Genomic DNA, 27,900 nt, shown 5'->3' on the forward strand with positions numbered 1-27,900 from the left:
CAGAAAATCGCTCTACACTGCAGCTGAGGTCAGTCGAGGATAGTTACATAAGGCTGAGTTGAAAACATCACTTTGGAACAGAACGTTAAACACTTCAGAGAATTCATTCAGAGATCAGAATTTTCAGAGTTTTATATCAATGATGCAGTATTCTGAAGCTGTTAGGCCAAGAAAAACAAATGCAGACTGGAGGCTAATCATTTAAGCAAGAACCAGATGTGGACAAGATGACTTGAGATCTTACTGTCAGACTGCCAAGGACTGTGTGCGAATGGAAACTGAAGCAGGTGGGACAGTCACACTCCCCTAAGTTTGGGGGGCAGGCGATATGGTGTGATTGGTTGACAGAATAAATGGCACGGAGCAGTAATATGCTGGTTGTGTTGGCATGATGGCTGACTGCAGCTGACCCTGTAGCACTGGTCTGGTCTGGTCTGGTCTTTCGCTGCAAAACAGCGAAAAGCTGTCTGACATGTGGGAATATTTCAGAACCATGGACAGCACCATGCACTGCTCCACTTGTGCTTGTCCCATTTTTATCATCATATTCGATCATTGCTTTTGAATTGACTGTCAAAGTCCTTAGTAAAGGACAATATATAAAAATTATTTTCTAAAACGGGAGCTGACTGTGTAATCCCTAATTTGAATGTCTTGAATGTGACATATTTCTTAAATAGTGGATTTACAGAATATGGAATTTGTGATGAAAACATCTTATATTGTACCAATGCTGCTGACTTATCAAGAAAATCATCAATACGTCAATCAGTCATAAAAATAACAGTTAGTTGCAGCTCTGACTCAGTGGATACAAAAACCTTGGCCCCTATCAAGCCTATGGGGCTAAAAAGGTTCATGGTACCTAAACTCCCCACCAAAGTGTAAATTAACAATAATGAACAACAGGAAAACTGATGAAATTCAAAAATGTAAGTCTTAGACAGAACAAGTGCTTGTTTCTTTTCACGTGTTCTCCTCATTAGATTCCACCATGAAATCAATTAAAGTCTGGCGAAACAAACAGCATCAAGTTTTGGATTTGACTGATGCTGCTGCCCGTTTACTGTTAGCAGCATTTCTTTGCTTCCCTCTCAAAATCTGTCCATCTTGTATTGGTACGTGCTGTCCTGCTTTTGCAATAAATCTTGCCAACCCCAATTCTAATAATTTAGAAATAATTTAAAAAGTTCGTTAGCTTCTTCAGTGGTTCCAAATGAAGTGAATTTTTTGACCTTACTGCTGGAACTCGTTTCAGCTATAGCTGCGATGCAGGGATACAATCTTCAGTGCAAAAATAGAGCCGGGATATGAATAATCCAATGATACCCAGGAGACTTGTCTGCATATCAAAGTACTTCACATTGTAATGTTTGACACATCCTTATCAGGCACAGTACAGTAAAAATGACATGACCACATCATCACCCAAGGGCTTCTCTGCAGTGTTCATTCTATACCAAGCATCAGTTGTTATTTAATCTCATGGATTTCACGCCAGACAAATGCAATTATTGGTCTAGAATTTCTCTAATGGGAGTAGCTTGGTAAGCGGAGCAGGAGCTCTGCATTGGAGTTAAAGTAAACTTGGAAGAGAAAAATTAAATGAAGCTTTTAAATCAACAGAAACTTCAACATCGGCTGACGCAAATCCTTCACACCATGTGTCACTTTATATCTGTGGAAGCTCTGCTGGGACAGCCACAATTCTTTACACCAAAGCTGTAATTACTTGTCTGTAGGTCTGATGCTGTGAAGCAAAAAACACCTTATATATGGTGCATTGCCTATATCTACTCTGTGGCACATATTCGATATGGTAGAGTCCAAGGCAGAGCACAGTTGCTCACACCTGGATGGACAAAAACACAGTATTATGCCTATTGTTGCTATTTTGATGAATAATTAATTTATTAATACATTTATTTATTCTGAAAACTCATGCCAAAGCTGCTCCTCCTCAGCTTCCCCTGAGGATCACCTCCCAACAAGGCTGTGAGATCAATGTCTGCAGGCAGAGGGAGCGTTGGGATCACTGTGCCTGATTCCTCGATCCAAGGCTTAATAGGTCATATCTTCGAGGACCTGGATGACATCACACATGCCATGCCAACAACAAATTGCAGCTAAATGTTCAATTCCTTTTGCTTGTCATTGACCTGTGGAGCTTGACTCACCAGCATTTCTTTTAACTGTGAGCTGGTACACTGGACCAGTGTTGATACCCTACAATGTCTTACAAACACTGTCCTCAGTAATTAAAATTTACTTGTGTTTTAATGCCTAAAGGTTCATGATTAAGTGCCTTATTCTGAAGGGGAAGGGTTAGCATGTAAGCTGTAGTTCACTAATAGTATGTGAACTGGAAAGCTGCAAGATCCCCCTTCCCAAATAAATAAAATTTAATTACATTAAATCAAAATCGCATCTGCATGCAGGCATTGCTCTTTACACAGTACGATTTAAGTTGGAATGACTGTTTTTGCAGTTACTTTTCACCAAGGCTTTGATTGATGACTGGTTGCTGCTTTAAACCAAAAGAAACCCAAGGGAATTGCAAAATGTCAGAAAACATGAACAGAGCTATTGTGATGCTGCAACTAAGACAAAGAGTGTCCTTCAGCCACAATTACACTTCCCTTTGTGTGCACACAAAGACTGCAGTGGACACTACTGACTGCAATCCAGTCCTTAATGTCCTTATTATGTAGTGCACTGGGAGGACACATGCACAGTTGGTGTCTTTGTAGTAATTTGACTATACGAGTCCGACAAATGTAATGGTGCAGATGACAGAAAAAGAGGCCTGTGTCCACACACTGAAGACAACACTGATGATATCACTTAGATCCTGGTGGATTCTCACGAATGAGTGTAACGCACATTATTAAGCCACTATCCCATAGTTCTCGCAATGAAAGAAACAGAATAATAAAGTCAGACACACTGCAATGAAGGACAAAAACTTACTATACTCTAATGCTAGCCATTAATAATAACACAAACAATAATATTTATTTAAAAAGGACTACCAGGCTGATGGAGGAATCCTGCTCCAGCGCACACAGCCAACAGTGGAACAGCAACTTTAAAGAAAGGTCACCTAGAATGTACACCAACATGATCCTTGCTGGGCCACTCAGTACATGCTGCTCCAGGTAAACTGACACACACCACCATGTAACCAGTGATGGCATTTAAATGTGACATTGTCTACCTGATACAAATGTGTACCTTGCTCCAGCCAATTAGGACTGTTTTTTCCCCCCCTGCCTGAACATCGAGACCGTTTAAGAATGTCACGGGATGCCCTTTAGCTGAAGCAGTGCAATGAGGATGACATTTGAAACACAGTTTATTTACAGAGGACCCTTCGGTACCTTCCACTTCACTTCTTTTCTACATTAGACTTTGGAGAGCGATTAAGTTTCTCCTTATTGTATCCAGGTATACTGTGGTGTGGTCACATTTTCTTCAGTGATATATTGGAGCTTAATTGTACATCACAGTGCCTGCTCATTAACATTTTACTTAAGTTTTATTTCATTACCTTATCCGATTTTATTTTCTAGTGATTGTCATCTTATGGGTTTTCATTACAGTTAACAAATCGAAGTCAAGTCTGTGTTTGTTATTTTGATAAAGACAACTGACCGCGACATCAGTCCAACTACATCACATCCAGATTATAGACAAGAGCATTCTTTTGGACAGTCTTAATAAATGTGGCTTTCACTTTCAGGCATGTGTTGAAGCCTACTAGCATTTCAAACGTTTTTCTTAGGCAAATCAGCGCCCGGAAATCTGTCTGACATTTTCACTCTCAATATATGATGGCATCCACAGCATTTCTGAGGCTTGAAAGGGCAGGGGTTATTGAGGTACAATTCCCCAAAAACTATCACAGGAGGCAAAATACTCTCTGTTCAATGATAATCTTGACTCGGCCTTATGTTCCAGCCACTGAATTTACACAATAAGTGCTGGTGTTGTTTGTGGAACAACAGGCGATGTGAGTACTGGACACCTCATTAACCCACTCAGTCGGCCTCTTTGATTGTGTTACATAAGCAAGTGGGTGCCCATTAATTGATTGTAAATGTTAAGGCTGAGCCATGATGGTAATGTTTTACTGCACACTGCTAGTGGTTAATGAAAGATAAAAGCAGACCTTTGGCATTTAAAAGAGGCCAATGTGAGATCAATACAAATTAATGTGCGATGAGATTAAATGTACTGACATTTTTGGCATATTCGTACTGTTCTGAGAAAGAATAGATCTTGTCTGAAGATGAGTAATGGCCACATTAGTGACATCAATTTTGAGCTTGTCCATGATCCTGTTCCTAAGAGCCGGGCCTCTGTACAGTTAATCAACTTTCATTGCTTCAACATCGAACAACAAGGGAGCGAGTAAAGTTACATTTTTTCTGCTGCTCTGGTCTTCTCTCACAAAAAAATATGTGATCAAGAATGACTCAAAATGATCTATTTCCAAATGATACTGCTGACGTTCATTCAAATCATCATGGAAAACATGCCTTTAAAATAGCACGGCCGCTTCTTCCTAAATACCCTGCATTTTCCAAGAAGGGGGACAGAGAAAACCTTTTCAGGTCCTCACCACCTGGGTGACTCAATCACACAAAAAGTCTGACCCAACCACTGACATAACGTACCACTGCCAGATTAATAATGGAAAATGTTTCCAGTTGGCTTCCTCCTGCCATCATTATGTTGCCTAATAGGCACAAACAGACAGATGGGATCTTTGCAAATATGTCCTATTTTTCCTCATCTCTGCAGTGCATGATGAACAAATTGAGTGGTGGCAGTAACAATTGCCTTTAGGACAGGGGTGTCCAAAATACTGCCTGCCTACCATTTTTAATTGGCTAATTGACTAATTTCATAGTCTAAAAATATAATGTAAATGTAATAATAATGTAATATAACTATGGTCCACACATATTTGCACTTAAATATATACTTCTATAGTATAGAAGTTTCCAAATTCCAATATTGTTTCCAAAGTCATCAAATTATATCTTAGCTTCCTTCTCACATACCAAAAAGACTATATTATATAATGCCTTGAGTGCTTTGAGATGTGAATATAAACTGTAATGGGAAGAGTTGAGTAGCCATTGGCTTTGACAATATTATGGGTCAGAAATTTTTATAGAATATGTGATGCAGCCGAGCATCATCTTCATAAACGTAGAGAGAGAGAGAGAGAGAGAGAGAGAGAGCGGAAAAAAAAGTCTATTTCCAGAATGGCTTGGCAAAGCAGTTTTTAGACTGAACTGTCGCCTGGAGCTTCAGAGTAGCTTAACTACAGAATTCAATTGAGTTAATGACTGGTCAGACTGATCTGCACCAAGTAAGTCAGTTTGTCGTTTGCAGCAAGGCCAATCACACTGACATCCAGGTCATTCAATTAATTTCAATTTAAAACGCTGTTTCTCTCCAGGATAAATAACCCCATGATTTAAACAGTAAATGCGTGCTGCCAGTCTCATTATTCGAGAAATTCTTATGGTAGCCCAACATTATATATATCTTTGAAATAGACCCCACTCAAATCTTGCATAATGTGCAGCTGTCTCTTATGGATTTCTAAACTTGCTTTTCTTTCCTGTAACCATCATTAAACCTTGAAAACAAGGTGCAGTCAACCAAAAAAGCAAAGTTGTGGGCAGTAAAACAACCAAACAAACCATGAGTTCCTAACTGTATCATAGAGTTGAAGAGTTGACTGATAAATCGTTGACATTTTGCATCACCCCTTTAAGATTATACACTGTTAGTTTATCCACTGGTCATTTTGATTCTCTTTAATTTAATTCTCTTCAATTAGTGCCGCTTTAATAATGACTATGAGTGAAATATTCTGCTGGACGTACACCATTTGTTTTTACCTGAATGCGATAGATTTTTAAAGAAGAGACAGGAAAAATAAAGTAGTTAAATGAAAATTATTGCAGATTTTCAAAGACCTACTCCTAGTACGGGGATAATAATAAACCCAAGCCATGTGACCTCAATTCAAACAATGCTTGTCAAATTTCACATCCCATGTGAACAAGCCACAAAGCTTTTTTTCTTTAGAATAATCACCTGCTGAGAGGCTCTTTGCAGATCTCAAGTATCTACTTTGCACATTTTCCCCACTGAAGCATTAGCAGAGTGAAGCCTCCATTAAAGAGTATTATCCAAGCAGGAGGTGCACAGCTCTCAGACATTAGTGATGATTTCACCCGCATACATGTGAAATGTAAGGGGGATGGAGTGTTAAAGAAGCTGCAGCTTTGACGTATTCATCACTGTTAATAGCTGTACAATATTTGGGCCAAACACAATCTACTAGAAGTGCTTAGTGAAATGACATTTCAATCCATAACTCTAAACTATTTAATCTCAAACATGACAATGTGGTAAAATGCAATATATAAGTTTACCCACAAGTAACAAGAGATAACATGCAAAAAAATATGCACACAGGCAGGCAAAGGCAGTCAATCCTAAAATGTTACCACAGAAAACGACATAGTATCCTTTACACCACACAAATATCCATCAAGGTGACACAAACAGTAGATGTTCGCAAGAACACAGCGTCTTTGATTTTACAAATGCGATCGCAATGAAATAATTTTTTACCCCCCATCAATTTTGAACTGATGATACAAGTTTTTATTCTAGGTCAGTTAGAGTTAATGGAATTCTTTCCTTACTTGGCTACCCAAACTATTTATTCGAAAAATTACCATATTTTTTGCACTCTAAGGCGCACTTAAAATCCTTAAATTTTCAAAAACATCCGCAGTGCGCCTTATAATCCGGTGCGCCTTATGTATGAATTCTTGTTGTGCTTACTGACTCCGAGCCAATTTTATGTGGTACACTGCGCTCAAAAATCTGTCAAAATGTTTTAGTGTGACTTTGGTAAGCGACGAAGCCGCTCCACTTGATGGATTGTCGGAGCATTCCCAGGTGACACAGGGACGTTGTATTAACGTTGGCCCTTGGTTGGATATGGGCTGCAACATCAGACAACGCTAGATAACTAATTATGTAGTGCTGGCAAGCAACCATCATCCAACATTTAGTCAATGTCACCTTACTATAATTAGACGTCAAGCCAACGTTAGGTTTTTCATGCAAACCCAATTTTCAAATTCATATCTTAATCCAATTACAATAAAATTTTGGGATACAATGTTGTTCTAACGTCACACTAAACTCAGGTGTTTTCTATTGCTGGCAACGATAAACCAATCAGAGAACAGTACACAGTACACTTACCTTCGCCACTTTTTGTAATACCGGGACGTACTGAGCTTCCCTTTAAATATGTTTTATCATGCGCCTTATAACCCGGTGTGCCTTATGTATGAAAATAGACCCGTTCATTGATAGTGCGCCTTATGGTCCGCAGGCTGCAGCCAGACATTACACTACTCTGGAGCCTACACTTACCGGTACGCGCCTTCTTTAAATCCTGTTATACATTTCTACAGATACAAATGACCTTCCTTTTATAAGCAACTGCCTTTCACTTTTCTCCCCTATGAAGAAGTCTCAGATCTTTCACTGCCTTTAATTTAGAGGTTCTACCAACACATCTGGTGAGTCAGCCCTCTGCCTTTTATGTCAGTGATCTGCAATTGACAGACTTTCTTTTAAATTCTTCTTTATACATTTTTCTTCTTATATTTTGTTTTAATAATTGTTATTGTTTATTTTCATTCGTTTTGGCCTAACATTAGTTAATTGTGTACTGTAAAAGGCTTCAGGCAGTGGCAATGCTTTTTGTAGTTTCTAAATGAAATAGCTGAGAGTGTAAATATTTCATTACTTATCCAGCTGCAGGAAACAAGGAGATCGCACTTCACATTATCTAATCAGATACAGTTAACAACAGCTAAGTGGAAAGGAATTTGACATGGCCTTTGTTATGCAAGAACAGCTTGAAAGTTAACACGGTTTTTTCAGTTATTTATGGTGACAATCACAAAGCTCTGTACAGAGCGGCACAGGTGGATGCACTTACCTTTAACCTATCTTTTTTTATGGTCCATTATGTATATTTTAACTAGCTAATACATTAAAAAGTCACCATATTAACATTACAGATTTCCAAGCCTCTTGAGGCGTTCTCATCTATACTGATAAGTGAGCTTTCTTTTTTGAGATGGCACATTAATGGAAGGGGCGAGCCAACAGTGTGCGTCTTTCCTCTGGCCTTACCTCTTTATCCATGCTCTCGAGGTCTTCCTTGCAGAGTGTGTACAGAGGCATTGTTTCTGACATACTCGGCTGCCTTTTCCGACGAGATGGTCCTGGCTGCTCGTCATCTTGGCTGGATGCTGCTGCGTCATCCTGACTCTTTGAAGTACCCCTGTGGTCAGACAATGCACAAAAGAACCTCAAACATTTCAAAAATGGAAAAGGATACTATCTGAAAAGACTGACTAGCTAGATTTTCTTGTGAAAATGGAAAGCTGGAGATAACGAGTATTTATTGTGATCTGAGTGGTGACATCTATTTATCTTTCAATTCACTGTCAATGCCATCGGTATCTGTTGTTTTTGAGTTCATATCAAATTATCTCCATTGGATCAAATTGTTTTGTTTTTTTTTTGTTACTTAACAATTTCAATTTAACTGAAAAATCTGTCATCAACCAAATTGAAAGATAAATTTGCTAAAATCAATTAAGATAAATTGTTCTTATATTCAATTGCATTTCATAGAAAGATCTAAGAGATATTTATCCTTCTTTTATTTCAAATTGTATGTGGTCATGCTTCTTTCCTATACAATGTTGCTTTAGAGTACCGCAAGGACCTCCACTCCACATAACTCTGCACAAAACCAGGACATTTTTCACAACACCGGTAATTTACAGATGTAGATTGCACTGAAAAAAAGAGCGAAGGTTAACCTGGAGACCAATGAAGAGAATTACAAAGGCTTTCTCTCTATAACAACAACTCATTAGATAAAAATCCTAAGAAAGTGGGAAGAGGGGTCTTTCCATGTTTCCTAATGACAGTGCCTAATTGCGAAGATCTTCTTTGATGATTAAACCCAAGATTTTACGGCTCCCCCAAACCTCCACGCTGCCTCCAAACCATGAATAAAGTGGGCCAATTTTATGCTTGTGATTATAAATTTGCATTTATCATCACGGACACATTCGGTTCAAAACATTTTAAGGTGGCGTGACTGAACAGTGAGGAGCCTTAAAGTCAGAATTGTATTCCTTTAGTGAAAAACATCAATGTGAAACAAATACACAGAAAGGAGATGGTCATCATTAGCACTGACACTAACAAATCATTGACAAGGAGAATGAAAGATCACAAAGGTGACCCTGACAAAAACGGAAAGCTTTTCTTGCACCTGCCAAGTCAGTCTAGTTTAACTGTTAGTGGTTAAAAAAAAAAAAAGAACACAGCTACAAAAACAAAAATTTATTTGAGTGGAGGACTGTAAAACACTTAAAAATAAGTATCTTATCTTACACCATTGACGGGATACCTTTTCCCCTTGTAACATGAAGTAGCTGCATTTCATTGTGCTATTGTCCCTCAGATTATAGCTGAAAGTGATGCGTGTCACCGATGGGGATAATTCAAATAATATTGCAGCACTACACAAACTTGTTCTGTTTACAGAGAGGGGAGGGTTGGAAACAAGGTGTAGAGGGCAAATCCATATATTTAAGATGTTTCTCAGCTAATCGGCAGTCAATATTAAACAGAGAAACATATCAATAGCACAACTCCCACTATAATACATTACAGCTACAATTGTGCTCCACCCCCAAGGAGCACCATCTCTGGAGGAATGCAGTGAGAGACAAACGCCTGACAACGATAACAGAACCTGACACAACATCTAAATAAATAAGAAGACAAATGTGTAAATACTGTAAACACAACATACATAAAACATAATTTTTGATCAAATTGGTTTGATGTTGAGTTTTGGGTATAGCTGTTTGTAAAGAATATGATGTGAAATTTCATTATGATGTGGCCAAGCAGCTCTTTTTCTACTCACTCTGGGAAGAATACTTTTAGATGTAATTCCTTTCATTGAAACTTGTATTTTCAACCCACCAAATTCTGTCTCTCTTAATACTTTTAAGACTTGGATGCTGTCTGTGAAAACTGGCACTGGCATTTCTCCCTTCATTGATCTGGTCACAAATTAACCTGTAGTTTCTAGTAAACAGATTAAATGTTTTAATTGGGGAGTAATGTTCAGCTGTGGATTAATACACACTTGTGCCTGTTATTAAGTTTTATTAATACCATAATTATCATAATAATTTAAATGATGATGTAGCAAAAATTGTTTTCAATATTATCTAAAAACAGCTAACCTAAAATAATCTGCTGCAAACAGGAAATCTATTCAATTATATTTCCAATTGCAACACAAACCAAAACCTCCTGTAAACCTTTATGTTGTGAGCTGTTTTCATCTGTTTCATGTCACCACCCCTGTTTGATCGATTGCTTAAGTTGCAGAAATGCTATTAATTTCCTGCCGTACCTGAGACTGGACTGCTCTCTGGGATCAGAGAGCAACAAAGACCCTGACGCCTGGAGAAAGGGTGGTGGCCGTGACACCTGAGGGCCCCTGCGGATCAGCTTCCCTGTGACGGGGTCATAGGTGCGGACCTCTGGGGCTGGAGGTGGAGGTCTGTGTTGGATGGGAGCTGGGTGGAAAAAAGGCTTTTGCAGAGAGCCCTGATTGTCAGGGAAACCTGCTGGACTGTTGCTCCTTTAATGCACAGGAAACAAGATGTCAGAATCAAGATTATCTCACAAGACAGTGTATCACCTCCACAAGAATTAAGGTGGCTTATAAGACCACGACTGATGACTGACTGATCCACCAGATGCTTTACCTTGGCGTCTTGGAGTAGTCCTCCTTTAGTGGGTACAGCTGCTCCTCCACCCTCTCCCAGCGCTCCAGACAGCTCCATAGCCAGTCAGGGTTGATAACATGGAGGTGCTTGCAGCCCTGTGCCTGACGGACCTTCTCTGTGCCTGTGAATGAGGACAAAATTCTGAACTGAGAACTAAAAGCCATAACAAAATACACAACTCACTACACTGAATAATTCAGAACAACGATCAAGTTTTCGTTCCTGGGAGGAAAAAAGGGAAAATTATGGCCAGGTCAATTATATTACAAAGATTACACGGATGACTTGACTTTTGGAGCCACTGTCCCTTTACTTTTTTGCCACCTCAGTAGTTTTCTAAGAACCTCCCAAAGCTGTGGATTGTTTGGGTGAAATCCACCAAAAGATGTTTCTGCTTGAATAACACTTATTGATGTTTGGCACAAAGACTTTAAATCGAATCTATGTGTAGAAGCTCATTAACCTTGAGTTGTTTGAACCATGTGCGGCTAACAATCAAAGGTTTGTTTGGATATTGATATTTACAGTTGCTGGAACATGCTGGCCCTGATCGGTGGTTCTGGTGATCTAGAGATTCGGTGTCTATTTTCACACCTGACACTCATGAGGGAAAAGATGTTAAGTTGTCGCTTTTTCATCTTATCAACAGTGTTACACTGAACAAATGCTTTTCAATTAATTTTTCAATATCTAGGCTGAACTTGAATATAACACAACCATTGGAAAAAAAAAGAAAGAAAAAGAAAACTTGATCCAAGATTCCAGTGTCCTACAATCTGGATGTACAGAAACAGAGCCGGCAATAAAACTGCAGCAGGAGCCACACAGCAATTTATATGAGTTGCAACAGATCAGCGTGAGAGTCACGCTTTGAGATTAACACAAACGCTTGCTCTCACTGTGATGATGCTGACAAGCCTGTGTTACACAAGTACAGGGATGACAGCATGTTAGTGTGCTAACATATTATAATTAGCATAAGATAAAGCAAGTTGCAGATTGACACGCGGACCTGTTAGTGAAGTTATCGCATCATTCACCTTAATGACATTTATTCTTTGCAGATCATGAATGTTGATGAGCTATTTCAGTCTGGACTAATGTTGCCATTCAGACAGCCATATTGCTGGAGCAGTTCACACCCACTTAATTTTTGGTTTTTGTTCAATTTTTTATTTATCAGTTAAAAAAAAATAAATGTATAGACAATGGTATTCCTGTTTGGATGTACCACAAACACACATTAAATGCATTTACATTGCCCCTTCAACATAAATTGACCATCATCTATCAATCCTGGTCACATAAAGCATGAACGTGCAGCATTAATTACTGTATGTATAAAAAGTAAATTGTATTATTATGACAGACATTTGGAAACTGAGCTTGCGGAGGAATAGCCCACTGTCATTGTACTTTCGGCACTGATTTGTTGGAGGAGCTGGAGGGAACATGGCAGATGCAATTACAACAGGTGAAAGTGTTCCCGGGTACAGCAGTAAGGTGTGTACCAACTTTAGTGTGGAATGGCCTCTGCATTCGAGATATGACACCCATGTCCAGTGAATACATTTTTCTGAGAACTATAAATCTGTGGAATGACTCTTCCTAATACATATTTACATTTGCTATATTTTGATCGGTTTGGTCCAACAAGGTTTGGAAGGTCAAAGAGATGTATGATTTCCCCCCCCCCCCCCAACTTTTCCTCAATCATGACTCTATATTAGTCTCCTGTTCTCTGGGAAACAAAAAACAAACTAATTTAAGCAAATCTGCTCAAAAAACTGGGCAATTCTGATAGGATTCACTCAATTTCTTCTTAATAGATCCATGTGTTGAATGGTTTCAAGCTGTAGAGTTGCTGTTTGTTACATACTCCACATAATTACTTTGTGAGCTGCAGATGAATCAGAATTTCGCCACTCTGGCAAAACAGAGAGGCATTTGATGCAGTTATTGCCTATTTAAATAAATGACTGTTCACACTGCTGATTTTTCCCTCCTGATGTACAAGGTGAGTGATTGCCAAGTGCTGCTCTCAACAGTGCAGGCTTCCAAGGCAACGATGCCATTTCCTGTGCTTGTTTGCAGAGGCTAAACTGGATTGGCACCAATAGAGTCGGCACTTTCAGTGTTGAGAAAAGCCGAACACTGTGTTGTATTATTTGTACCAGAAAATGCAGAGTTACAGTTGATGATAGTTATGTGCTCAAGATGCTTAATAAATACAAGCATAAACAAGTTACCACAGAATTTAAGCCTAGAGATAATCCAGGTGTCTCAAGTCCAAGTCCTTTTGCCATTACACAAACACAGCCTCTGGCATCCACATGGTTCACTGTCTGATGCAGTAAATTATGTCTGTGTCAATCAGATAAGCCTAATTACAGAGAAGGAGCAGCATAAAGGAACTATGAGTGAATCCATTCAAATTTCAAAACAAGCTGAGGAGGAACACAAAGGTCTATGCCAACACAACTGTTACTTTAAGACTGCAGCTATCAATTCACCTCACAGTTATTTTGATAAATAAGTTAACTGCTTGGTTTTATAATAATAAATAAATAAACCTTTCAGCTTTTGACAGTTGTTTTTACTGACAGCAGTGCCACTAGCGCCATAAGAAAATACTGGTGATGCTGACACAACATTCCACTGCTGTTGCCTCAGAGGTTTTACAGTATAGCTATAAACAGCTGCTTAAATGGTAAAAATAATACATGTATATTCTCTCATGCTAGTCGGTTTTGTCTGACACTGCTGTTAGGATGTCAAAATGACGTGACATTGTCTACCTGTGCTGCGAGACGAGAAAGTGAGAAGCCGAACTTCTGGATTTTTTCTTCTCCACAACTGACGGGGAATAACCAATAATAATAACCGACCACTATTATAGTTTCAACAGTGCCAACTAACTATACAAATCACAGTGACCCAGAGGTCATTAAAATTAAAAATACTTTAAGAATGTTTAAACATTGGAAGATTATAAAAAGGTGTGCATGTCAGAAAAATCACAACCAGCAATTATTTTATGTACACATATTGTAAACAAAAACAAACAAACAAACAAAAAAAAAAACCAATAATAATTGGGCCCATAATAAAATGGACATTGAATTGATTTGTGTAACACTGATAATGTATTGGATGGATTTCTACATACCAGCTCTTGCTGCGATGAGATGTGTCGTCCGACTGGAATCTTGGGAGCTCAAAATCAGACTCTTGCCGATGTTAGCGCCCAGTGCTTTGGCATGGTAGTACTCACGGGTCCTCTCCATGGGGTAGTTGGTTGGGTAAAGACCACTGAAGACTATTGTTGTGCCATCCAGCGTCTTGCCTTTCAGCTCTGGGACAATCTTGCGGATGTCCGGCGTTTCGGAGGCCTCTTTCTTCAGGTAGGCCTCATAGCGGGCATAGTACTCAGCATGAATCCTTTCTAGCACTTCCTCCAGGTAAATCAGATGATCGTCCTGGTCGTTGTCAGCCTCCTCTTCATCCTCCTCCTCGTCCTCCATGCTCTGGTCCAGCATTTCCTCCCCCATGGTGACCCCAGACTGTTCACTGTTCTGTGACTCTGTTTCTGGCTCTCTCCTATCTGAGCAGCCATTTCCCAGCTCGGGGTCTGGCAGAAGAACTACAGAAGGTTCTACTACATCAGAGCTGTTTTCTCCTTCCCCCTGACCTTTACTGTCCCCTAACCCTGCCCCTTCTCCAATAACTGGTTCTTGTGGAAGTCTTTCCTGTCCAGGTTTCTTTGCTCTGCAAAATTTCCCTTCACTGTCACTCTCTGATGGGGGCTTATCTGTTATGGAATCACTGTCACTGTCACTTGAAAGGTCAAAGTCCAAATTATTTGAGTCATGGCTGGGTACTGATGAGTTGGCACCTTCCTGGGCTTCTTGTATCCTGTTGCAATCATCTTCCTTTACATTAGTTCTGTCGCTCTCCTGAGATTCTCTTAATCCTGTCTCAGGTACTTTCTCAGACACAGACTCTTTACTTTGTCCTGATTCATCTTCTACAACCGCTGTGGAATGAGTCCTTTCATTTATCGGTATTCCCTGAGAAGACTGAGACGTAGTTGACTCGTCCTTTCCAGAAATACTGTGGTCTTTGACCCTTTTCCTGAGGCCATTATTTTGTTCTTCCGCACCAGGTATCCCTGCTGATTCTGTGCTGTCTGCAGGCCGATTTGTGGGACTTCCTGTTGGAATAAGACATGAAAATACATCAGAATCGTGTCGCTTCTCAGTGTTTCCCCTACTGTTATATTATGGGGGCGCCCCCCCAGAAGGGCAAGTTAATTTAATATAATTTAATTTTCTATATAGCGCCAGACCACAACAGATGTCATTTAAAGTAAATTTTCCTATATAACATGTCTATAGCTACATTGTGCTATTATTAAACAACATAGTAATATGATTTTTTATTTTATGTACGTGACAGAATGTCGTTTCTGTCTCGCACAGTTCTCCTCTGCACTCTTTATCACACACGGTGGATGTGCGCACACAGGTGAGCAAACTCCCGCCAGCAAGTGTCAAAAAATGTCACAAGAAAAGCAAAGCAAAATATCAGTGTTTTTTAAACGCTCACAGGGCGATGATGGCAACACCAGTCGCTCCTCTGGTAGTAGTAGCCAGAGTAGCTCTCCTGCTCCAGGTCCAAGCAGCGACCTGCAGCAAAAGTCTGCTCACCACCGCATGTCGGGCTTTGACCCAGCTTGGCTGTCAGAGGGGAAATATTCCCCCTGGCTGTACAAGACTGATATTGGTAAATAATTAAACAAGTAATTAAATACATACATTGCATAAGTAAAAGATAGATAGTCAGCACTCAGCAGTGTAAACTGCGAGAGGGACTTCTCAACCATGAACAGGGTAATAAATACTTTTCACAATAGGATTTGCAGCTATGCTATCTCTATTTTAAGCCATCAGCTATCACTTTTCAAGCCTAACAGTTAATGCGTTTGCAGGCCAAGACAAACATCCGCAACAGGCTGCAAGGGGACCATCTAGCAGCCTGCCTGCGAATCTCAATAAATGGGCCAGAAGTTTCAGACTTATATGCGCGGGAAATGTTCTTCCAGAAGCCCAGGAAGATTCACTGCAGTGACAAAAGCTGCACATTTTGTGGACAATAGGTGAGGTGAGACACGGATGAGCTAAAGAATGAAGGATTTTGATGTCATCTCGCAAGATTTCCCATCCTGAAAATAGAACCCTAAAAGAAACAAAAAAAAAACAAAAAAAACAAACAAACAAACAAACAAACAAAAAAAAAAACAGGCTGAAACATGTATTCAGCAAAGATTATCATCTTGCAGATCTCTAATTAGTGTAAACTACTTTTCACTTTAGCGGTCCTTATTTTTTTTTGGCTGCAGCAGACAAGGATTCTCCTTATAAACCCAACTATCACTAAATAGCCAGCACAATGCTTTGTGATTTAATAAAGTTATACACACACACTTATAAATATTTTATCTCATTTTATTAATTTGAATGCCTTTTTGGAGAAACCTTAGCTTTCGCCAATAGATAACTGCCCTTCTCATTCAATGGAAAGAAAGCTAACATGAATGAGCATACATCTTTTTCTAAGGGATCATTTTAAAAGTAAACATTACCTATTGCAAAACAGTTTATTTTGCCAGGTCATTCAGTGCTGTTACTATTTCACACTTTAATTCATACTGTCATACTCTTTTGTCCCACAACAGAAACATAAGCATGTAAATGAAAACAGCTTCTGGAGGGGACTGACTAAAACTAACCCTATTCCTATTTTCCCTATCAAAGAGTCACAGCACTTTTTAAAAATTGTTTATTCAATCATTCTAAAATAAATAAATTAATTAATAAAGCAATGAAAGACTAAAAAGCTGAATTGAAAATCGGGGTAGCTGTTTTTTTTTTTTTAATCTAATATCAATGTATGTAATCTCTTGATGTAACTTAAACATTTTGAAAATTAGGTAAATCAGCTAATCTAATCATACAAACTTTTCTACACAATGTAAAGACCACCACAGTAAATGTGTGGTCCTTTTGGTTTATTAAAAAAAAAACAACACACACACACACACACACACAAAACTTGTTTACAAATTAAGATTATCTAATTAAAACAAAGTTTTGCTGTCTATGAATGTTAAATTAGTGTAACACAACCTACTTTACTTTATTAATATTTCGGGTATTATTTCTACAGCAATGCCATAAAGTGCTGTAATCCTATTATTCATTAAATAATATTTATGAACCTTCTTAATTTTTTTGCATATTACCATCTTAACCACAACAAATATTCCCCCCAAAAAACCTTACTTCCAAACTTTTAAACATATTTTACTGACTCCCTCCGCTTAATCAATATTACATGCACTGCTTGAAACCGTGCAACTTCCCTAGCAGTGATGGTTACAGCTCAATCCACAGTGAGCAAAGCATCAGCATTAATACCATCTGGAGGACCGGTGATAACCCTCCTACCATTTCACACTGTTATGTTGGGCCAGGGGTTAACCAAAATTTCAGCTCAGGAAGCTGCACCTGTTAGCAAACACTTGGAGAATCTTCCTGTGAGACAAATCAGATTTCTCTCGGTGCACTGAGTCACTCTGGTGCATGTGCCTCTGTTTAAGCGTGAAATAAAATTGTTGCGTGATAATCTGTCAACATCACAGAGTGTTTACCCATATAGTGGTGTTGATACTTAGACCAGCAAAACCTGAACAAAAGGAGAATTAAGGACTCATAGGCAACAGAACACATTTTGCTGTGAGCCAAGGGTGAACTGGAAAACTTGCACCAACATACACCACACCATCAGTATTAACAAATTCAAGTAAGCAGGTCAGTGCAAATCACAGGGCTGCATGGACAGGAGAGGTCAGCTAAGTAATCTGAGGCGATAGGGCGTGCTAAAGCAGACACGGGCCAGTGAACGCCAGCCTTCAGCATACAAACACTGCAAATTAGACTGTAGGCAAAAAGACAACAACAACAAACAAGAACTTTCCAACACTGTTCAATCCATTTACAAAAACAAAGATTCCTTATTCGATTTACTCTGCTGTATCTCAAGACTGAAGACTGACTGACAGTTTACAGTGTGCACAGTCACACACAGACACACATTTTGAGGCACCCTTTATGCAACACAAAATCGTGTTATGTGGAATGTGACAGGGCTTGTCTACAGTGATAAACCAACAGAGAAATCACCTGACTGCGATTCTCTTTAACTCTACCAGGGTTGGGTGATGCTATCCAGACTCAGACTACCCTGTCATCACCCTGTGAAATTGGCCATGAGTGGGGTTATGTTGCTTTATGAGTGGGTTAGTGAAAGAGTATGAACTTTGCTTTCCCAGATGCCGTCACATCCACATTAAGGTTGGAACATCCTGTTTACAACCATGAAGAGGAGCAGACTTTCTGTCTGTGTCTCCTCCTGTTTAATCACGGCACCTATACACTGCAAACATTGTTAATCACAACCAGCTGGTTAGACTGTGTTTGTTGTCTTTAAGCAGAATATGCTAATGCTAAGCTAATGCAAAGTAAAAGTCTTATTATTTGTATTATCAAATTAACAGCAATTATTTTAAGTTCATGCATTAATGAGGTAGAAAGCAAACTATTATCTGGGCATTCACAGAGGCACAAACTATCGGTGAGGAGTGCCATGATTTCTGTCTTTTTTTTTTTTTTTTTAAAGAACCCACAACTTTATTTTTCTGGTTTGCACTCAATGTGATATCAGTGTTGCATTTATAGCTTCTTATGCTGATGCAAAATGAAAAGATAAAAAAATAAAAATTATAATAATAATTAAAAAAATGTTGCAACTTTCAGTTAAGACATGACATGAGCAAACATTGATATTATGTGTGTAGTAAATTCTTCTGATAGAGATTTCTATAATAGTGCCTGATGCCTGATTCACACTACAAAGTGGCAAGAGAATTGTCTCTGAAAAATCACTAGGTAACAAGTTTGCATTTACATTGATCCTAATATGCTTTGGGCACAAGTCAGACATGTAGCATCAAGATAGTGCAGATAGTGCTTCCACTCAGTGCAACGAGGGTCTGCCTCTGCCTTAAGCTGCATGATTAGCTATATAATTTTGCCAATGAGTATCTTGCTTACTTAATTTCCTCTTGCTGCTTGTGCATGTGACACTAGTAACATGACGTTCATGCAGCCAGCACAACTGTTGTAGAATTATTATTGAAATAATTTACATAGGGTAGCACTGTGGCATAGTGCTGTTGCCCCACAACAAGAAGGTTGTGGGTTCGGTTCCTGACCTGGGGCCTTTCTGTGTGGAGTTTGCATGTTCTCCCCGTGCCTGTGTGGGTTTTCTCCCACCGTCCAAAGACATCATGTTTGGGTTAACTGGTGACTCTTAGTTGTCTGTAGGTCTGAGTGTGAGTGGTTGTTGGTCTCTGTCTGTCTCTGTGTGTTGACCCTGCGATGTATTGTGTGTAACTTCTAAAATAAATAAATAAATCTGTTCATTCCAAACTATTTCCAAGCATGGAAAACATTTTTTCTTTTTTATCCTCCTAACTTTTCCAGGAATCTCATGACCATCAGAACTCTGGTCAGAAAGGTTGTGTGAGGAAGTATCAATGTGAAATCTGCATCACATCATGCTGTACTGTCCTTTCAACAATTGCTGCTTAATGCGTCAATATTTGAGTACATTTTGGGATTATTTAGAATGTCTATTGTGCGTGAAAACATGACATAAAGAAGCAGAGGGGATGTGTGTCAGCAAGTGCTTTCTGTATTCACTCTTAAGAGCAGCCAAATATCGACAAGGCAACTGGATTGACTGGCTGGACTTGTTAACTACAGCCTCTCACATGTGCAGGGTGGTGGAAACAAATCTTTCTACAGTGCATCCTCAGTTGCACATTTGACCCCTTGAATAAACTTTCTGTGCTGAATAAACTCTCAGCAACTGTGTCATCAAAGAGGTCTTTTTTTTTTCCCCCACAAACGCATAAACGTATGAAACATATGGGAGTACTTCACCTTTCTTGGCCATTTGAGCTTCCCGTGATCCTGGGGGAGCGTTTATATCCCCTGTGCCTTGAAAGTAGATGTATTTTTTCACAGTGATGAGGTTGGGTGCAAACTTCCATACATCCTCTCGGTCATCGATTATGCATACCATCGAATCTCCACAAGGGAAAAGGTTCCTGTCAGGAAAAATGCACTGATATTTAAGGTCTGACTAACCGTTATTTATCTTTCTTGTAGTGTTGTTTCAATAGAGTGGTTTGTTAGTAAACATCAATGACAAGCATTCATAAGTGACATTGAGAGTGAATAACGAATTCCTTTTCTTTGTGTGCCTCTACAGACATATTCACTGACAACAAATGATTCATGGCACAAACAGAAGCTGAGATGCGTGAATTCACTGCTGCCAACAGGCAGTGTTGATCATATAATCATGTAAGAAATTGATGAATTGTCCATTTTCTTTTCCGGGGGGGGGGCTAACCCTAACCCTAACAGGTGCAGGGTCACCACAAACCAAACTGCAAACAATTGATCTAGCTAGAAAGTAATTTTCACCTAAGATTTCCCGTCTTGGAGTAAGGATCAATGCACTCATCTCTCGAAAGGATCCGATGAGAAAAAAGCTTCTTTTCGGGATCGAGAAAGCCTAAAAAAGAGAGATAAAACAGTATATGAACAGCAAATATGAATGCTTCATCCTGTTTATTCCAACTCATCAGCTTCTTTTTTGAGGACAGGGTGGGTGTTCCGCTTATATATTATGCTATACTGCACTTTTATGGAGACATTCTCAAAAAAAAAAAAAAAAAGTTTTCAAAACTTGATTCAATGAGAAGCTCAGAGTACACAGATAAATACAGCCATTGTGAAACCTTGACTAGAACTAGAGAGATTCTTGCCTCAGCAAGACAGTTGGATTCTCTGAGCAGCAGAGAAGCTATCAATTGCAGGGAGCTGCTCTGAAGCGTGTCTACCACCATGCATTAGAGCCAGCAGTAAAATCCAATTCAAAATGCATTAAGCATTCATCATATGGCAGTAGAACCATACTTAACCAGGACTGCTCTATTATCTACAGTATGATGAAATATTGCCGCCTGAATACCAAAAAACACACTAACTACACTTTAGTATAATCTAGTCTTCCATCATAAACTGACATATTTTCATTGAAGACTAAGAACTAGCATGAAACTAGGTTGAGTTTCATGCAACAAACAAACAAACAAACAACACCACAATTTAGCAGGTGAAGACACAAACTGTGGCATTATGATGCAGAACTTTCACTTAATTGTTTCAAAACTTTGAACCCCTGCTGATTTTACAAGACATGGGATCAGCCAGAATAGAGACCATGAGCAGACACTTCCCTCTTGTGGACACAAAGAGGCAGCACAAGAAGAAGGTTGGCTACGCTGAATTCATCAAGTTTGGGGGAAAATGAAAAATGCTGATCAGTACCAGCAATGGTATGTGCATAAAGGCGACTCCCGAACGTGAAGACGTGCAACTCGTAGAGTTTGGCAATTTTTTCCAGGAACTCTTTACAATGCGGGCGTAGTCTTGTGTGGAGCATTGGCTCTCCTCGTCCGAGCTGGAAGTGGAAAATGCCCTGGAAGAAATAAAACAGGTTTAGGGCTGAGAGATGACATCTTTGGTTAAACAAGCATGAGACGATGATGGGAAGTTAGGAGGATAAAGTTTCCTGGCTTTTGCACCTCTCTTAAAAAATATGAGATAAAAATTACCAATGACCAACCAAAGCTAGCCTCACAAAAAAATATCTTGGCTTGTAAGTTCAGTATAGGGTCAATGAATTTGTAAATCTTATGGTACCCATGCTATCTACTGCCCGCCTGTTGCCCTGCTACAGAAGAAGCAATATGTAGAGACTCATGGTGGCTTATAACAATAATATTAAGCTGTCGTTTAGTCTCCAGAAGCAGCAGAGCCAATGTTGGTGTAGTCACCCCCTCTGCTCTAATATTTCTAATATATGGATACATGTGTAGGAGCAATGATTCTCCATGATTGGTGAGAACAGTTTTCTTTAACAACCAGCTTCGTTTGCAGCCCCTGTGTAAATTTTCGATTCTTTTGTTTTGATTTGATTCGCATCTCTTATCGGTTGCCATTTTTTTTCTATGGACAACCAACCATCAGCTGTGTTCTGAATAAAGATAACATGATAACAAAAATAAACAGTAATTTTAAAAAATAGTTTCGACAAATAGATCGCAAATGTGAGTAAAACATGTACCAACTGTTGCATCACTTATGCTCAGACTTTGTGATAAGACAAAGGCTTGATTTCCCTCAGGAGAATAACCCTGAGTGAATCCACTTCACTTGAAACTAAGGGAGCTTGCGAACAGACAGAATTAAACCAGCAACAAATAGCAAACACACACAAAAAAAAGTTGTAGTATAAAACCAATGCCACCGAGGCTAACAGCATCAAAATGTATAGAGCCCATATAACTTCTGAAATCAACACTTCCTTCCTTTTATATATAAAAAGCTGAATCACAAAGAGCTAAACTAAAACCATCTGCTTTAGAGCTCCAACAATCAAAGTTTTTTGTAATGGATTAATCTATCGATTATTTTCTTCAATTTGATTAAACGATTATTGGAGTCGATAAAAAAAAAGAAATGTCTGAAAATGACAAACAACTTCTCCTTTATTCGAGAACCAGCTGAAACAACAACCACAAAAAGTATAGGTAAAAGTAAAAGGATATATAAAAAAAATAACAATGCAGAAATAACAACAATGACAACAATATGAAAGTACATATAAAAATGTCTGTAGACGAATAATGCAGACCAGGTGTTTACATTGCAAATGCTGCGTCATTGAACAAAAATTTTAAAATAAATAAATAAATAAATAAATAAATAAATAAATAAATATCAAACCAGAGATAAAATACAAGCTTTAATACCTTATTGGACATCCGCTGGCAGTGCTGTTCAGTGGTATGGATCAGGGTCTGGTCCAGATCCACCATGAGGACCAGCTTTTTGTTCCGATGAAGCCTCTGCTGGTCTTCTCTGCCCAATTGTTCTGCTTGCTGTTGGAGTGAATGGATGTAATGTCAAATTTATCCCAAAATCAGTGCTATCCCCACTTAAAGCTTCTGTATTTTTCTACATCTATCTATCTGGCATAGAATTAAGAAAAACTGAATCTAAAAGATTGTTGGCTTTTTGTCCCTATTCTATTCGAATATAGAATATGTGCACAGAGATTGAAGATGATGTGGACGGATAAAGTTGTCTTGAACTATTTCATGGATAGGTCAGCATAACTGCAAGGCACACATAAAAATTAACAATCATGAATATTGGACAAAATAAAAGATTCTGCAGTATTATATCACACATTTACTAAGCTGTCAGAATGAAAACCTTCACCTAAAATGATCCTTTTTCTGCAAGTCTCTGAATGACATTCAGTATTCACTTAATTATTCATTCTGAATGAATGACACTAAATATTAGACAGGACAGTCCACATTTATACATAAACCAGTGACAGGAGGTGTCTGAGCTTCCAGAAGCACACAGAGATCTGACGAAGGAATAAATGTGAGGTATATAGAGACCCACCAGCCCTATTTTCCAGGTGTCTCCATCATATGACTCACCTCTGAGCTGACCATCAGCTCGGGGACACTGTGCACCATGGAGACTGTTGCTGTGGAGATGGGAGTTTGCTGGTTCCCATTTGTGCCCTGCAGCCTGAGAGAAAAGTAGGAGCCATGCATTATGCTGTTTATAAATCTTTTAGGTCCTTGAACATTTTGTGACTGAGAAGAAAAGAAGTTTTGCATAAACATCTAAATTTGAAAGTGAGCTCTGTTTACTTGTTTAATGGGAGCAAACAGTTGCAGAATGTAATCCAGTTAACAATAATTTGGTTGGTTATTGGCTGTCAGTCCATGAATCAGGTTGCGATCATACATAAAAGTGACTCTTTGTTGTTTTCTGTGCTACCATAGATGCAGTGAAGTCTGAATTATTGAAAGAAAAAAATAAAAAATAAATAAATAAATAAATAAAATCATGCATCTTTCAAGTTAAATGTTGATTTGACTGCATTTAAGAGGAAACTGGAGAGTGAACATTTGCGCTCAGCTCTCTCTGCTTGATCTCTGGTGCCACCTGATGGCATTAAAATAAAACAAAATCTACCATCAATAGTGGTACAGTTGATTGTTTTTAAGCAAAATGTTTTCAGAAAGAGCAATAATGAGTGAGCCCTAAAATTGTCATTTTGCTGACTGAAATGAAAATGCATCAAGTGCAATGGTGAATTTCCAAATATTTAATTTTATCTTATGAAAGTGACATTTTACAATCAGCTCAATGCACTGCGAAAGGTCAATGTGTGAGGAAGTGTCACACATCTTTCTTGAACTGCATAAGAAAATGCATCTGTTTCAGTTTAAATCTTGAACAATGACTGTCTCCACTTCCTTACTGTGTCAGATCCTGGCCGCATTCAGCACATAAGCCCTTCATCACTATCGGGTGGCTGCACTCTTCTATTCTGACAATGACACCCCTGTAAAACAGAAAATAAGCATTGGTGTTACCACAGTCATCCAGTAATAGTGCATTATTTACAGCTTCCAGAAGGTATCCTAAATGAAAGGTTTATTTTGAGGCATCAAACCCTCAGATAAAAGCAATTTGTTGAGTGACACATCCTACACATCTCATACAGGCTATATGTAAGCTGAATATCAACTCTGTCAGTCAATATTGTTCATAATTAACAGTTGTTCCTTCAGGTAAGAAGTTGTAAATCAAGTCAACTAAACATCCATATTAAAATGAATGAATAGTTAAGCATTATTCCCCATGGTGATTGGTTGCAATTTGAAGATGAAGGTTTCCACTGCTAATGCTATCCAACAGGCTACAGCCCTGGAAAATATTACTAAATTGTGTGCGTAGCAGGCCCCGCTGGTTATTGTTGCTATAAATGTATAGGAAACCTTCTCTTAAAGACATTACAAATGGTTAATATTTTCTCTTCATACTCAAACTGTGTAATTACTGTGTCTTGCCTAATGCGAGTGGTATCCTCTTACTTCTGATGCTATAACCCAAAATGTTGATACCATTTCATTTTACTAAGTAGTCACTCAAAAAATTTGGTTAACTGCAATTGAACTGTTTTTGAGTGAGGGAGGGTTGCTGTCAAAAGAAGTAGAATAGATTTTTAAAGTCAGAATAAGGCTTTACTGAGAGAACTCTTACAGGTGTGACAGCAGATCAGAGATGCAAACGTTCACTGATTGTATCTAGAAAAAAAAAAGAAAAATAAAGCTCAAATGTTTCAAAAAGAGTTACCCCTCTTACATGAGGTCAGCGGTTCCCAAATTTTTTTCTGCTGGGCCCCCTTTGGTTGATGAGAAAACTTTCACACCCCACCCCAGATACACAGACAAATGTTTTGCTTTCAAAATCCATGGCAATTTATTTTACACATTCTAATTAATACAAACTGCAACTTTTGTTTAACAAATAAACGTAAGCTGCAATAAATTACAGGTTGCAATAAACTACAACCTTTTTGGAATAAACAAATCACCTTAACAGTGTGATCATTTTCAGAGTAGCAGTTTTGTTTATGCTATGTAACAGTATTCCACTGTTGTTGTGTGTTTTTGCCCTGCATCTCCAAATTCACGTCACTGAGTTTCAGAAACACCTCACTGAGGTATGCAAACGTCTTGAGGAACTTGTTACAGCTAAACATTTGGGCAAGATCACTGCCCTCTTCCTCCAAAAAGATGAGTTGAATACTCATGTAATTTGAAATACTGTCTGAGAGACAGTCGGAGTTATTTCTGAGGAGCTGGTGAAATTGCGCGGCCAGAAAGCGGCCGGCCCGCAGCAACCTGTCAACTTCCACTGCACACTTTGTGCACGCTGCACTGCCGCCTCAAGTCAACAAGACCGGACACAGCTTCGCGCTGCTTCGCTTTCAAAATAAAGTAGTACCACATTACGGTTGTCAGCCTATAAACGTGCAAGCGCGAAGAAGTGACAACTTATAAACCCCCTGGGGTGTTCGTAGTAATGCGCTAATATTTCGCCTTCAATGACAACGACTGAATAAGTTCAGAAACGTATACTCTGTGATAGTGAAGTTTTATTTTGAAACACCCGAATGAAAGATCCGCTTGTTTACAATGCCGCTTGACAGCGAGACGAGCAAATGCGTTGTGTGTTGGTTTGAGAGCAGCTAGCGAACAGGCTAACGTTGTCTTAGCACACACTTAGCGATGTTAGCTTGTTAGCTAGCTAACGGCTGAAGGCGGTTCAGCAAACAAAACCGCAGCAAACATGCCGCCTGAAGCCTTTTTCAGACGAGGTGGGGGGCAGGTCGGCTAACGTTGGCTAACTGTAGCAGGCACGGTGACTCACCCGGGGGGTATGACTTGTCCAAGTTGACAGCATAGCTCCTTCACTACTCCAGCTCGGTCTGCTTTCACCTTCTTCTCCGGCAGCCTGGCTGCCTCTGAGCCTTTCTCCGGAGGTATGGGAGCACACAGAGCCAGCACGGAGTCCACGTTAACCAGAGACCCCGGTTTGACCTTCCACTCCAGGAGCCGGAGCGGGACAGCCCCGGTCGGCCAGCAGATATCGGCCACCTGCAACGCGGGGCCCTCCGATGCTGCTCCGCCGCCAGAGTCTGCAGGAGGATCCTCCATCTGCCTCGCACTCTCCAAATAACCCCCCCCTTTTTTTTCTTAGCAGTGATCCACTTAAAACGTATCCACCAGACCCCGTTATCCCCCGCGAATCATTAAAATGCGCAAACCATCAGAGTCAAAGGGAAATAAAAGCAAGGTGCTTCAGATTTAAACCCAGCAGCTTCCACACTCAGCTATGTTCGCTCTTCCCGCCCGTAAACAGGAAAGCGCAACACTGCAGCGACACGGGTCGCTACAGCATCCGGCGGATCCCTCACCCGGCCGGACGGCACACACTGTACCGCCAAACAGTTTTCAGAATAAGACCCCAAAGGAAATACTATTACAATACTATTTACTTCAGCAATTTATGAAATGATAGTTTCTCTATACTATACCATATGAGTGTCCTTCTGATTATTCAGAGTGTCTTGCTGTTCTAGATATTTGTTGCATATGCCGTTCCTTCAGTGTAAGCGAGCAGCTTTACAACTTTTTTATTTTGAAAAAGCCCTTACGTTTCCGTTTCTTTGGGCTTTATTCTCTACACTGACAGCACTTGTCATCAAATTGGTTTTTACTTGCGCTATACAGCATAAAATATTAATCCTAGTAATTGTTATTATTATTCAATTACAAAGCCCACGAGAACGCTTAAATTCTTTTTTTTTTCATTATGCTTGACGCGAGGGTCATGAACCCGCAGGGATCTGATGTAAGATGATGTACTTCAGAAGTAATACTACACTATTGTTATACTCGTCGTGGAAGGGTTAGGGTTAGGCGTATTTCAGCGTCGTGAAACATGTTCGCCCAGTTCACCCGCTGGGAGGTCGGGGTGTGTATAACATGCATATTATTTGGTATGGTTGTCGTTCTGTGATACCACAAAATAGTTTGGAAGCATACCATATGTTAATATTAAACAGCAACACATCCTGCGAAGATGAGGGACTTTTCAGTGAGATGTCTGGTGGTGCTAATCTGTAATTAAATTGCAACAAATAAGCATTCGTGTATTTAATATACAAAGACAATAATGAAATAAAGTTTGCAATTCATACCGCGTTCAATGATAATTTCCTGATTTTGAAGTAAATTTTAACACTATATGTTTTGTAAAATAATCACATTTAAAACATGTATCAAAAAACCTTGAACTATTTA

The 27,900-nt window shown here is 39.2% G+C and overlaps 1 protein-coding gene across 3 annotated transcripts in view; it reads right to left on the reverse strand.

Moving 5' to 3' along the window:
- The window catches only part of ctdp1 (CTD (carboxy-terminal domain, RNA polymerase II, polypeptide A) phosphatase, subunit 1), a 64,691-nt gene extending 37,748 nt beyond the window's left edge, over positions 1–26,943 (reverse strand). For 2 of the 3 annotated variants that reach the window (XM_029514941.1, XM_029514943.1), the window contains exons 1-11: positions 26,465–26,943; positions 24,507–24,590; positions 23,671–23,764; positions 22,966–23,094; positions 21,479–21,629; positions 20,570–20,660; positions 20,021–20,187; positions 14,122–15,165; positions 10,932–11,073; positions 10,574–10,804; positions 8,254–8,404 (exon numbers count right to left, since the gene is read on the reverse strand). In XM_029514941.1, coding sequence (XP_029370801.1) covers positions 8,254–8,404; positions 10,574–10,804; positions 10,932–11,073; positions 14,122–15,165; positions 20,021–20,187; positions 20,570–20,660; positions 21,479–21,629; positions 22,966–23,094; positions 23,671–23,764; positions 24,507–24,590; positions 26,465–26,751 — 2,571 coding nt within the window. In that variant the 5' untranslated portion in view covers positions 26,752–26,943. Of the gene's footprint in view, positions 1–8,253; positions 8,405–10,573; positions 10,805–10,931; positions 11,074–14,121; positions 15,166–18,472; positions 18,476–20,020; positions 20,188–20,569; positions 20,661–21,478; positions 21,630–22,965; positions 23,095–23,670; positions 23,765–24,506; positions 24,591–26,464 lie in introns of all 3 variants that reach the window. The other variant, XM_029514942.1, reaches the window with a different exon arrangement.
- Between the last annotated feature and the right edge of the window lie 957 nt (positions 26,944–27,900).

This window comes from Echeneis naucrates, chromosome 11 (assembly GCF_900963305.1).
Source record: "Echeneis naucrates chromosome 11, fEcheNa1.1, whole genome shotgun sequence".
NCBI classification, from domain to species: domain Eukaryota; kingdom Metazoa; phylum Chordata; class Actinopteri; order Carangiformes; family Echeneidae; genus Echeneis; species Echeneis naucrates.